At 30.1% G+C, this 14,729-nt stretch overlaps 1 protein-coding gene across 1 annotated transcript; it reads left to right on the top strand.

Annotated features, from left to right (window-relative positions):
• Positions 1-6,309: 6,309 nt before the first annotated feature.
• LOC110643339 (mogroside IE synthase-like) lies at positions 6,310-13,568 on the top strand. The gene is made up of 3 exons (XM_058152389.1): positions 6,310-6,376; positions 10,720-11,357; positions 12,800-13,568. The coding sequence occupies exons 1-3, from the start codon at positions 6,310-6,312 to the stop codon at positions 13,529-13,531; spliced, it is 1,437 nt and encodes a 478-aa protein (XP_058008372.1). The 3' UTR covers positions 13,532-13,568.
• Positions 13,569-14,729: the final 1,161 nt, after the last annotated feature.

Here is a 14,729-nt window from a genome sequence, read left to right as displayed (position 1 = left end):
TGCTTATTTCTAGAAGGATACATCAAATAGCTAGGTAGTAAGACTGCATGTTTTAGTGCAATGTGAGTTTTCTTATTATGATAGAATAATTAATGGTGAATTCCCTAATAGCAGTTTGAGTTAAAATAAAAAGTAAAAAGAAAAGAAAAGAAAAGAAAAAGCTAAATTCAAAACCTGAAAAGGAGATTTAGGCAAAAATAAAGCTCACTATATTAAAAACTTGAAAGGGCAGCTTAGGCAAAAATTAGAGCAAGCCCACTGAAATGAAAACCCAAAAGGGTGTTGTAGGAAAAAAATTAGAGCACAAAGAATAAAACACAGAAAAGAGAAGAAGTAGAATGAATTAAGACAATGTATGAGCTTAAACATAGTCTTAGAATGACAAGCCATAGTGAGAAAAAAAAAAAGGGGAATTTAAAGAAAATTCATAGAGAAATTGTATTTTGACCTATAGATAGTCTCTTGGTGTGCATTTTTTGAAATACCTCCCGTGTATGTTTTCCACAATACTGCCATAAAAGCTTTGAAATTTTTAGAAAAATCCCTAATGATATTCATTCCCATTGAAGTTTTCAAAGATATTTCCTAATAAGCATGCATACATGAAGGATAGCAAACACATAGATCACAGGTAGTTTTAAGATCCAGTCATCTCAACTTTCAATTCACAGATCAGTTTTTTGGTAAGTCCTTAGACTTTATTTAAAGAACACGACATAGTTGAGTAAGGTGTAGATGATCATGCATCAACCTACCACCTGTAACTGTGTAAGGCATAGAAGATTATGCATCACCACAGTTTTAAAGTGTCGAACTATGTATGGGTTTGATTCCTCTTCAAGGATAATGAGGTGGATATGTAGACAATTGAGAGCCACAACCCTAAATACAAATTCATAAAATTCCAAATCATAGATTAGTTTTTATTAAGTCCTTAAACATTGTTTAGGGCATACGACATAGTTATGTAAGGCACAGAAGAGCACGCATCAATATGTCACCTGTTGGTGTGTAAGGCATATAAGATCACACATCACCATAGTTTTCAAGTGTCGAACTATGTGTGGGTCTGATTCCTCTTTAAGGATAGCAAAGGGGATACGTAGGCACAAAATTCTAAATCACATATGTAGAGAACACGCATTAACATGTTACCTGCAAGCGTGTAAGGCATAGAAGATCATACATCACCATGGTTTTTAAGTATCAAACTACGTGTGAGTCTGATTCCTCTTCAAGGATAACGAGGGGGATATGTAGGCAGTTTAGGACTGCGATCCTAAGTACAAATCCATAAAATTCCAAATCACAGATCATTTCTTGGCAAGTCCTTAGGCTTTGTTTAGGGTGCTGGACATAGTTGACTAAGGTGTAATTTTACTATTGTGAGACCATAGCTAGTCTCATAACTCAAAGTTCTGAACTTAACTTGGGCAGAGGGTATATCGATAGAGCAAGATATACTTAATCTTCATAGCTGATATTATGCTTGCTCTGAAAAAGTTTTAATAAAAAAATTATGTTATCACTTTGATGAAATTTGAGCAATGCTTTTGCATTGATTTCAAATCTCATCAAAGTGGGAGGCAAACTGTAGACTCCTATTTTTGTAGCCTTATGGGCATGTGTATTGAGGCTGTGAAGAACACGATGATGAAAATTTTATATGACTGTGAGATATATTTAGAGGAATTAAATGGATAATCATACGTATGGCATGTTTCTTGAAGAAAATAATTTTGAAGAGTAAAAAATATTTAATAAATTTAAATGGAATTTATTTTTTGTTTAAATTTAATTTTGGAAAGTTGTTTTATTAAAAAAAAAAAGTAATTGGATCTAATTGGCTTTCTAAAGCCAATAAGGCCCCATAGGGTATTTTGATTAAATAAATAAAAGCTTATAATTCTTTATTTATTTATTTATTTTTAAAGGAAAATAAAAATTAAATAGAAAATTTTCTCTCTAAGACTTATTAAATCTTCCTATATAGGGATTACATAAACTTCCTATATAGAGTTTTGACCTAAACCCTATAAATACCTCATAGAAAAGAAGAAAAAAAAGGAAAAGAGAGGGAGGGGAGGAGAGAACAATACAACACAAGAAAAAACTTTCATTCCATCTCTCCAATCCAGTAAGCTTTTCCCATCTCACTATTTCTTTCTTATTCTTGCTTTCTTAATTTTTCTTCAATAAACCTTCAAGATTTCTTTAAAGTATGTGTTCTAAATTATTAATATTCAAGAAATATACCATATATCTATTTCTTCATGTTTATGTGTGTGACGCCCCTTACTCGTCTACAGTGTAGCCGAGCAAGATATGCCACACAGTGTGCGGAGCACCATAACTTATTTCATAACAATTTACCCTCCATAATTTATTTATTTACTATTCACCAAGTGCAAAATTTACCAATTATATCATTTATTTTCAAAATTGATTAATATGAATTTTTCATAAATTTTTATAGAAAATCCGGCAGAGTGCTGGCTGTAAATTGGAAAACAGTTCTTCTGAACCTGTTTAAAAGACACTTCCAATATAGTTTTCAAATCTAGAACTCCAATATACACACATATCAACTCAATCTCCAAATCTCAACACCATTTTCAAAATTTTTGTTCACATCACAATTCGAATCACATTCAGGAATATTTCCCAACATTTCATTTTTCAACATAATATACAGAAAATTTCAATAACATGAAATTTCATATATTTACATTATCACATGATTTCAAGAGTTTGTAATTACAATCAAAACTATTACAAAATGCAAAATACAAAATACAACCTGAGGTCCTAATGCCCTACCAAGTGCACTGCAAATATGAGGAGACTCTGGACTCTGTGCAGATTTGACAATGCACTCGGTCTGAGGTCTGCTAGACTCCCCAGCTATTTCTCCAATACCAGCGCGTGGCAAAAGCGACGCGCTAAACAATTCTGCTTAGTGGTGCCAATATAAAATAAAATAACTAAAATAAAATAAATATGCAAAATGTATGTTAACATTTTATGTAGACTTAGTTTTTGGCATTTATTGCACTATTTTTTGATTAAAATTTGGTAAGATTTATTTTGATTGCCCAAGTAACCTATACTAGTCGACTAGACTGGATAAACTGGTAAACTGGCACTGGATACCAAGTACCTCAGGCCATCACACCGGTCACAATGTGTCTCCCGGTGTGCAACAGAACAGCTAACAAGCTGTAATAAACATTGGGCACAAGATCAAGTATCACACTGATATCAGAATCCCTAAAAGCCATAAAATCACAGAATGGCATAATGCCATGTGCAGTACTGCTAACTGAACCCTATTGGCATGCCAACCTATCCAAACCATTCTTACTAGGTATACTAGGGCATGTTACACTTTAAAATTTTTACAATTCTTGAAATTGAAGTTTAAGTGCCACTATTCATTTCATTAGTCAACTAAAATATTGACTTTTTCATAGACAATAGGTATATTGGTTCTAATATCCCCAACATACCACATTTTGCATTCTAAAGTTGTTGGTATTGGTTGCCAATACCATTTCAAAGCTTAGTGTTAGTTACTCACAATTTTCAGATTTCAAGTATTAAGTTTACTATTCTATTGGTCATTTGTACAGTAGGAATTTAGCAAAATTTTCTTCATGAAAGTTGTTCCTTATTGTGTCTAGTTACATTTCTTTTTTTGAATCACTCCATTTGGAGTTTTGTAGCTCAAGTTATGGCCTAAATACCATAACTGGCCGGATTACAAATTTCCAGATTTTTCTGGGCAGAACCAATTCTATAGGTTTTGTACACTAACTGTAGGTTATTTTTTGGACATGTTATGGTCAAAATTTGGATTTGATTTCTTCATGAAAGTTGTAGGTCTATGTTTCATCTATCTGCTGGTAAAATTTCAGGTCAATTGGACCTTTCTACACTGAGTTATGACTAAATGAATAAACACTATTTATTTAGTCATTTTGCCAAGGCAGAATGCAAGTCACCCGGATTAGAACAATTTTTAGGTCAACTTGGTTTGGTTTTCTGGGCAGGGTTTCTTTACCAAAGTTGTGCCATTATGTATCTAGTTTCATGTCCAATTGGTCTTGCACCAATTGAACCTACACAACTCCAGTTATAGTTGCCCAAACTTGCTGGACTCACACCCAGTCCTGCAGGTCACCAAGGGCAGCACACCTAGCTTCAATTCTCAAGACACAAACCACTTCATTTCTTAATCACACATAACCAAATGGTCACTAATTGACCATTAAAACTTACTTTCACCATTATATGAATAAAGTCTCAAGTTTGTGTCCAAACCCTAGCTTCTCCATTTCAAATTCAGCATTTGTTTACATTTCATTATCTTACTCAAGAGACTAATGCTAAGGACAGCCATACTACCATTTTAATTCCAAGAAATCTTCAAAACCTTACCAAATACAAGGCTGCTGAAATTTTAAGAAGAGCATACACATGATGTTTATTCCATTTTCTTATAAATTTGCATTCAATTCCACTCCTTCAACATGAATTGAAAGAAAAAGAATAAGTTTGGTCACTAACCTCTAATGGAGTTACTTCCAAGTTTGTAAGAACTCTTCTTTTTTACTTCTTTTTGCTCCCAAAAGCTTCACTAAGGTGAGAGAGTAAGATTTTGTGTTGGGAACTTAGGCTTTAGTTGGTGAAAAACTAAAGAACTCAAGCTTTGGTAAGCTTAGCAATGGAGGAAGGCTATGGTGCGGCTTCTTTGGGAGGAAGATGGCTGATGGTGGTTTCCAGATTTTTGACTTCTTTTCCCTCTTTTTAATGTATTATGAATGTATTTATTAATTTTGATTGACCAAAAATTGTTATTACCTCATGCTTACATAAGCATTATGTAATAAATTCAATTTACTTTCATTTTCTTTTCTTTCCCTTTCTATTCATTTTTAATAAATTTTTCATCATTATTTGTTCATATTTTATATCATATAATTCTCTTACTTAAATGGACAAGTTAGTAAAAAATCATATCTAAAGATGAAATGACCAAAATGCCATCCGTTTGGCTTAACGAGCTAAAATTGTGTGTACCGATTGATTAAATTTTTCTTCTGTTTTCTTAACATTTTATTGTCATTGGAACGCCAATAATCCTTCCCTGAGGTCCCAAAAATTATTTCATGAAGTTTTCCCCGGGTCTAAGGTTGCTAACGACCTTCACCGTCACTTCCCCTTCAGGTTACTTATCCCTGGGGTTACAGCTGATTTAACCTTAGTGCATTTTATTTCTAAAAATTTTCCTTAATTTTTTTGATCATTATTTGGTTTATTTATAACTCTTCACTCTAGTCTAATTATAATTTCAAATATTCTAGCTGTCTGGACAGACATTGGTCACCAGAACAGTAGACTGTACGGACTAGCTAAAGTGAGAATGTTACAATGTGCCTTTAGATGGTCTCATATATTCATAACATTCATGTATATGTGGAAAATTTGAGGGTGATAATAACTCTGCACATATTCTTGTTGCTATTTTTCATTTTTTAATTAATTTTTATATATTATATTTCTATAAAAAATTATATAAAAATTATATTTATAATCTTAATGAAATTCTAATAATTTTAGCTTTAAGAATCATGAAAAAAATTGTTAAATTGAGTAAATTATAGCTGTCTAAAATTTGAGTATCTGCAGATCATGATTTGCTGTGCAATTGACTTTCAAGGCTCAAATCTCCCTCAATTCTTCATCTTTTTCTGTGATTCTTGGGTTTAAAATTAAATTTGAGATCTTGTCTAACTTTTCTTATTAGTTTCATAAAAAAATATTTTTGTAGTTCAAGAGATATCACATTTTTAAAAAGGTAGTGCAAATCTATCACTGTCAACAATTTTTATTTTTATAAATTATTTGATAATGATTATGATCTGCTTATTAATTTCATAATTTAATATGCTATTTGATCCTACTTCTATAATTTTTCTGTAATTTTTATACTTGTTTATATATTTTTAGAAATTCAAATATAAAGACATAGTGAATCTGCTAGATTTGAAAATTTACTTATGTTTATTTTTTTTTATGTTTAAGTTTTAAATTGTATCTTAATATAATTTTAATGATATATATGATGTGATATGGTGTTAGAATTAGGTTAGATGGATCCATGGCTATTGTATAGTTTTAGCCCATTAAAAGCCCATATTGTAAGTGATTAAATTTATAAATGTAATGTCTATTTTATTTTAAAAAATAAATTGGTATGTTGCCCTAAGGTATATACCAAAAAGGGCAACAATTGCGTGGAACTTTATGGAGCTTAATGGAAGTAAGACAGGGATTAATTTGCCATACTATAAGAGAAAGCCCTTCTTTAAAGGTACCTTGCTTCAATGGCAATTGCAATAATTAAAAAATAAGTACCCTTAAACTTTTTTAAAATAACAATTTTATATGTAACATGTAGTAATAAATAATAGGATTTACTTGGTAAATAATAAAATTAATTTTATTTACATCTTTAATAAATAAATATTAGGTAAATTAAAAATAAATCTTGTTTGTATAAAAAATCAACATTGACATGTAAATTAAATGTAATTAAATACTTGGTAAACTGTAAAATAAATTAGCATATTAGAAATAATTTTTTTAGGATGTCATTCTTTGGTACCGTTATGTGTTTATTAGAATAAATTACGTATGTATATAATTTATTTAGTTTAATTATCTTTAGGTTAACTTGGTAAAAATAAAATAGGTTAATTAGAAACTTAGAGTCATTTGTAAATTGAACTTATATGAAAATTAAATTGTTAATAATCGATCAACTTTAGCTATTCGATAAATTTCACTTAATTTAATTTAGTAACCCCATAGATAGGGAGTATTTGTGTATGAAAATTATTTGTAAACAACAACCCTTGTTTGAATTACTTGCGTATGTAGGTTTAGAAATTCCTTTTTTAGGAAAGAAGTTTGATCAAGGAATAATAATCAAAACTTTTGGAAACATTAATAGAGGACCAGCACTTGAATTAACAAGGTTAAATTAGGCGTGAGGAGTGCCTAACACGTTCTCCTTATGTACCCATTATCCTGAACCTAGACATTAGCCTATGGTAATGACGGTTGTGGAATCTCTATAAGGAGTAAGTTGCCATCCATGACCCTATCGGAAAATTGAGTGCATTAATCAAGTTCCTTTGGTTGTCACTCCAGAAATTGATGCCTCAATCAAATGTCCCTCGGAAGAAACTATGAATATGTCTCGGTTATTACCCCAGTGATAACTCTTATCTATCTATGCCTTTGTAGCATAAATCCTTAGTACCGTAGTAGTGTTATGAGAAGATAGTACTTACTAGTGACTCGATTCTATTAAGATTGTATAAATTATATGTCTAGAAATATTATTTAAGGAGGTAGTACTTAAGTGAGACCATATGACTCCACCATCTTTCTTAGGCATTACCTAGTGTACTTTATGCGATCCTATTAGATGATGTTTTGCCTCACACCACATGACCCTCCACAGCGTGTTAGATACAGAGTGTATCATCTAATGACTTTTGAAATCAAATGATCACAGGAACTGATTCTACTATGCATAATTTTTTCTATCTCACAGGTAATTAAATGAAAAAGACTAATTTGATTGCTTGAACAATGAATACAAGGCTTGAGAAAAGTAAATACAAGGCTTTGAAAATTAATGCAGCAATTGGGAAATTAAAGACTAGTAAAAAAAAGGATAAATAGATTGTAGTAGTCTGATTTTGTTGTTGGATTGAGTTGTTAACGGTCCTTCATGTTAATGTCGTCTGCTATTTATAGTTATTCTTACAGGCATTTGGAAGAATCCGAAAGGCCACATTCACGTTCTGCCATTTTTGGCAATTGCTTGCTACCTTATAACTCCTTTAAACTGCTTACAACCTTTGTTAACTCCTCTTTCAGCTAATTACCCACACTTGATAACCTTTTTGATATTTTCTCTCTTCTTGTTTACTTATTAAGGGCCTGTTTGGTTTAACTGTTGAATACAACTGATAGCTGATGATAGCTGTTTTATGTTAAGTGTTTGGTAAAATTATATTTAGCTGTTGCTGTTGATATGTGAAATGACTAATAAGGGTATATATCATATAATTTATTTTATTATTTAAATAAATATAAAACTATAAATTTATTACATTATATTAAATATATAATTATTAAATTAATATATTATATTATTTAAATAAATATATAATTATTAATCTTTTATATTATATCATTTATTTTATTATTGAAATAAGAAAATAATTATTTTTTAAGATAATTAAATAATTTTAAAAATATAAATAAAATAATAAAATAATTATTATTGTTAATAGAAAAATTTATAATTAATTTTAAGTTTTTAGATATAAATAAATATTTTATATTTTATGTTATTAATAAAAAAATATTTTATCAAAATTAAAATTAGTTAATTAAAATGTTAAAATTTAAAATGAAAAAATAAAAATATTAATAATATTAATTTTTTAGTTAAATAAAAAAGGATAATATAGTCAAAATAAAAAATAAAATCAAATCAGCTTGCCAAACACTATTAAAACACCCCTAACTACCTCGGGTTCTTAATTAACTAAACCAATGAAAAAAAATTAATCAAATTATTTTTATAAAAAATTAATTTAATTAATTTTAAGATAAAAAATAATTAACAAATAAAATTAATTATTTTAATGCAAACAATAATTATTATCATTTTACTCAAATTTTAATTTCTCTTATTTAATTTATTTATAAAATATTTTATTCAAATTAATTGTATTATATAGCACCACGCCACATTAAAAAGGGCTAGCAAAAAATAATAGAAAAGCAACATAATGTAAATCCTTTCTTCGAGTTCTATCCTGACACGTGAATTTTGTTTTCTAGTATAAGGGATTGATATCTTTTTTTTTGTTCTGCATAAACATAATTGATTTTTGAAAAGTTAGTTTAATTACATCAAGTGAATATGATTTTAATAATATTCTACCCTTATCAAATAGCGTAGAGTTCTAAAAATACACAGTGATTTGATGTTTCGATAATTGAAGGATAAACTATTTTTTAATTAAAATGTTACTATATGTTTGATTGTGGGTTGATTGATCTACTAATTCATCATTAACGATAGCTGATATGATAATTATTTTATATCATTAAAAATATATATATTTTAATATTTTTGTTTACACCTAATAATTGTTTTTAGATCAATATTGGATATAAAAGGTGAAATGTTTGCATTATTGTATAATTTTATTTAAATATTTCAATTTTATATTAAATATCTCAATTTTTTACATTGGTGCAATTATAGTCAAAATTTAAAATTAAATTCTGAAATTGGAGTCAATTGAATATAAAAGGTCAAAAGTTTGTCATAATTTGCAATTGGAGCCAAATATTCTAATTTTAGATAACAAATTATAACATTTGGAAATGATAGCTAAACGCAAGATTAATTTAAAGAAATTTACATTGTATCCACTAAATTATAGTAACCAAACGTTATGAATTTTAAATTTTATTATCTAAATTCATAGAAATCTTTTCATATATGCTTTAAATGAGCTAATTTTATTTTTAATTTTTTATTGATATGGTCATAATTTTTAAAACAATCGATCAGCTTAGTTACCAAATACAAAATCTCTTTAGGGCGTTTGCTTACTATAATGGGAAGTTTATCGCATTTGATTACAATAATTATAAGTTTAGGGAATAAAATTTTATAAATTTCTTTAAATCAATTTTAAATTTTGGCTATAATTGCATTCAATCTCAAAGGTTAAGATTTAGGGGTCCAAAATTAGAACGCTTATTTATAATTACAAATTATTGTAATCGGTTGGTGTTTTACATCTAATTGTGAATTTAATTTTAGATTTCAGTTATAATTACCCCAACTGAAAATTTAGATACCTAATCTAAAATTGAAATATTTAATAAAATTATAAAATCATGCTTAGCCTTTTATGTCCAATTGTTTTTTTTTTACACACCACAATTTCATGCATTTTATAGTAATCATGTTTGACATTTTGAATTCAAAAATTAAAACAAGAGTTAATATTGAACTTTAAAATATTTAGTCACTCATGATGATTCGTCTCTATTAATATATGTATGATAGATTCATGATAACTATAATTTATAATAATTTACACAAAAATTTAATTATAATCATTGATTTTATTGTAAACTTTTTAAATATAAAGTTTTAATCAAGAGGCTATTTTATTAATAAGATAAAACTTAAAAAAATAACACTTTATTGTTTACCATTAAAAATATTGGCTATAAACATGAATTCAAATGTTTGTGATGTTTGATTGTATAATTTTATACATCATTTAGTAATTATGTTTGACATTAAAATTCAAAAATTAAAAAAAAAGTTAATAGTGAACTTTAAAATATTAAGTTACTCACGACGACTCGTCCTTGTCAATATGTGAATGATAGTTTGATGAGGAATGTAATTTATGAAGAGTTGCACATGAATTCCATTATAATCGTTGATTATAATGAATATATTATAAATGCATAATTTTCAATCAATACTTTATCATCTAGCTAGCTTAGTTGGCCATTTGCCTCTTATGGTTGAGTTACATCGATCATAGAGTAAAAATCCACTATATAACCCCAATTAAATATCAACTACAAGAGCAGAGGTGTGTAGAAAAATGGAAAGCAAAGTCCATGTATTAGTCATTCCCTACCCTGTCCAGGGTCACATTAATCCCATGCTTCAATTCTCCAAACGCCTGGTCTCCAAAGGAGTTAAGGTTACTCTGCTTACCATCTCCTTCGAAGAGTGTTTGAGGGATAAGCATGCAGGCTCAGTTGCTGTCCAAACAATTGCTGATGATCAACAAGAAAAGAACCGTAGCATGGAAGACCGTCTCATAAACTTCCCAGACCTTTTGTCTCAAAAATTGCCTGAAATCATTGTAAAACAACGTAACCATGGGTACCCTGTAAGTTGCCTTGTGTACGACGCACTCTTGCCAAGGGTTCTAGAGATAGCTAAACAGCAAGGCCTCCTTGGAGCTTCATTCTCCACTCAGTCATGTGCTGTTGGTACAATCTATTCTAGTGTCTATGAAGGGAAGCTGCGTATGCCTGTAGAAGCTCCATCAGTTCTTCTTCCAGGGCTGCCTCCGCTTTTCGTCTGTGACCTGCCTTCTTTCGTTTCTGACTTGGAAAATAATTATCCAGACGCATTAGAACTACTGACTGGTCAGTTCTCAAATGTTGAGAAAGCGGATTGGATCTTTTTTAATACTTTCAATAGCCTGGAAAAACAGGTTAGCAAGTTCATAACCGTGGTTTAAATTCTATGATATTTTTCCACTTTGCTTGTGAAAAATCATGCGAACTTCATATAAGAATGGAAATTTTCACAAGTAGCTGAAAACTCTCAGATTTACACCTTTCATATTCTTTAAAGAGAGTTTTGACCATATCAATATGCTCGGGTTTCAGGTGGCCTTGGGCATAGCTCAATAGTGGCTGGATATATGTTGAACTTGGGCAACAACCAAGTTCACTTTGATAGACCTTATCCTCTTCCGTTCTATATCTTCATCTGTAAATACTATTATCACTTGATCACTTAGTCAAATCTGTAGCTAACTTGTATCAGTCTTCTACAATGATGTAAACTCTTATTGTATTTAACTAACAACTGATCATCATCATCAATAACAGATAGCTTCCATTCCAAAACGTTGTGCTTATATACAACTCCCCTCTCCCCTACATATGTAATATATTCGGATTTCAGAATTTCAACCTCAACAGTCTTTTTTATGTAAGAAGAAATTAAAAGACCAATCAAATAAATTTGATGCTGACATAATATATGATAAATCAATGAAAAAATTCTGCTATACCAGACATTACTTGTTTCATGTTCACAAAAATAAATACCACTTATATAGTGGAATCCGTCCATATAGATAATAGACTATATAGATAATGGTGGAATCACACATACTGGGGTTTCTATAAATATATGTCGGTGTAGTGGATGGTTTTCTAGTTTTGCCTAACTCAAATCCCTTTCGTATATGCATACACCGGCGGCTGAGAGCCTGAGACTTTAGACGGTTCATTATTGTGCAATTTGGTGGGTAGGCGTGGTTGAGGATTGCGGACAAAAAAACATTACCCCGCATCTGACGTATCCACCCGATAACTCGAGTTAGATCTTGAAGGGTAGTCAATTATGGTGGGACTCATATGAGTCTAATCATGATCAATGGCTATAATAAAATGTTTGAACATAAATATTTATATTCTAAAATTTTTTGCGTTAAAGCACATCGCTGGTCAGCTTTTAGATATTGCTAAATGTTTTATTTAGTAATCTTAGAGCACATTGAGATGAAACCCACTCTCCATAATTCATGGGATAACTATATAAACATGTGAGGCACTGAATTTTTGTACACCAAAAGCATCCTGTAAATTCAAAACCATAACCAAAAAATTATGTTATTCGTCCACTTATGTGAACCTAATAAGCTTGGAAATCTGTACAAATTAATAAGTGCAAATTTGACTCCAAAAGCTTCTTAAAATTTAACATATAAATTTGTGTATTTAATTAACATATTGCATCAAGTTGTGTTGTATATAACATTTCTGTTTCTGTGATACTTCGTTGTGAAAATAATTGGTTGCCCAATAATGTGTGCAGCTCTGTATTCTAAGTTCTTATTAATACAACTCGATTAATTTTCAGGTAATGAATTGGATGGCAAGAAAATGGCCGATCAAACCAGTTGGACCAACAATTCCTTCAATGTTCTTAGATAAGCGGTTGGAGGATGACAGAGATTATGGTCTCAGCCTTTTCAAGCCCAATTCAGACGCTTGCTTGAAGTGGCTAGACTCGAAGAGGCCAAGCTCAGTTGTATACATATCATTTGGAAGCCTGTTAGCACTTAGAGAAGACCAAGTCGCTGAACTAGCCTGGGGGCTAAAAAGAAGCAACACCTGCTTCTTATGGGTAGTAAGAGAATCAGAAATAAAAAAGCTTCCAAACAACTTCGTAGAGGAGACTATAGAAATGGGACTAGTCGTCACATGGAGTCCTCAATTGGAAGTTCTGGCTCACAAGTCTGTGGGATGCTTTCTAACTCATTGTGGGTGGAACTCAATACTGGAGGCTCTGAGCTTGGGAGTGCCAATGGTGGCAATGCCACAGTGGTCTGATCAGCCAACCAATGCCAAGTTTGTTACCGATGTTTGGCAAGTGGGAGTTAAAGTGAAGGCAGATGAATATGGGATTGTCACTAAAGAAGAGATAGAAAGATGTGTACGAGAAGTCATGGAAGGAGAAAAAGGAAATGAGATAAGGAAGAACTCTGAGAAATGGAAGAAACTAGCCTGCATGGCAGTAGATGAAGGTGGAAAATCAGACAAGAACATTGAGGAATTTGTAACGAAACTGGTCTGCAGTTCTAATTGTTGAATAAACATTAAATTTACTGCCAGGATCAGAACCTGAGAGACATTATAATAATAATTATATCTCATTTTGGATTTATAGCTGATGGGCAATGGCTGAAAATTTTGCACCAAGAGGTTTCTCTCCTTCCACATATTTAATGTGATCTCTCAATAGGAAAAGATGCATCATATTTCTACGATTTTATAAGATGGATCGATCTATTGCACCTATATTTAGTATGTATGCCTTTACTCATAAAACAGTAAATCTCGTCTTCTTAATTTTTAAATTTCATCGTATAATTATTTTTAAGTGAATGTTCTGTGTGCTTAATTTTTAGTACACAGGATATACTCTATAATTTTTATATATAAGTCTCATCAACTTCCTCATCACTTATCCAATGAGTTTTAATTTATCGCCCATATTGTTCAACTAATATTTAAATTATACTAGTTGATGACTCGCACGTTGCAGCAGAATTTTTTAGTAAATTATTGAAGTTCTATTTCTATAAGAAATTATCACAACATAAATCAATAATTGCAGCCGCATATGTCTAATCTTTAATATTTAAATCTAGGAAACTCAATTTTAAAAACATGTCTGTTGTGCAAATGTAATTCAATTCACCAAATCAAGTGCAAATTGAACTCAGTTTTAATGTGCAGTATATATATTGTCTGGCCATCTCAATTAGATCAATATTTATGAGCCTTCAAATATCTTGTAATTGACCAAATATATTTTAGCTTTATTTTGAAAAAATTTACAATTATAATTAATGGACGCCTAAATTTACGGAAAAATATTAAAAAAAAAAATAAAAATTGATCTCTCTCTTGAGCAATAGTAATAATTATATTAACTTTGCTTTTTTTAAAAAAAAAATCTAGCAAAATGATTTATTTTAAAAATATGTGCCCACATTTCAAAAATAAAATTGGTCCATTGTTCAATCTAATAAGATTCTCTGAATTGAATCATCGCAGTAACTATATCATTGTATGATGACATAGTCCCTTTCATGGCACGCACATTAATGGATGTTAAGAAAATAAAATAAGTCTAATTCTAGTTCAAAGAAAGGAGATTTATTCAAATCTTATATTTAATATAAAATTATTCTCACCTCTAGGTATGAATATTTAAAATGTGAAATTTATAAACAAATATATTTACGGGTTGCTCAATATCAAAATAAGATAGATTCTCCTGC

Source organism: Hevea brasiliensis, chromosome 9 (genome assembly GCF_030052815.1).
Source record: "Hevea brasiliensis isolate MT/VB/25A 57/8 chromosome 9, ASM3005281v1, whole genome shotgun sequence".
Taxonomy (NCBI): Eukaryota; Viridiplantae; Streptophyta; class Magnoliopsida; order Malpighiales; family Euphorbiaceae; genus Hevea; species Hevea brasiliensis.
The sequence above is the reverse complement of the archived record's forward strand: the minus strand, read 5'-3'. Positions and strand labels throughout refer to the sequence as shown.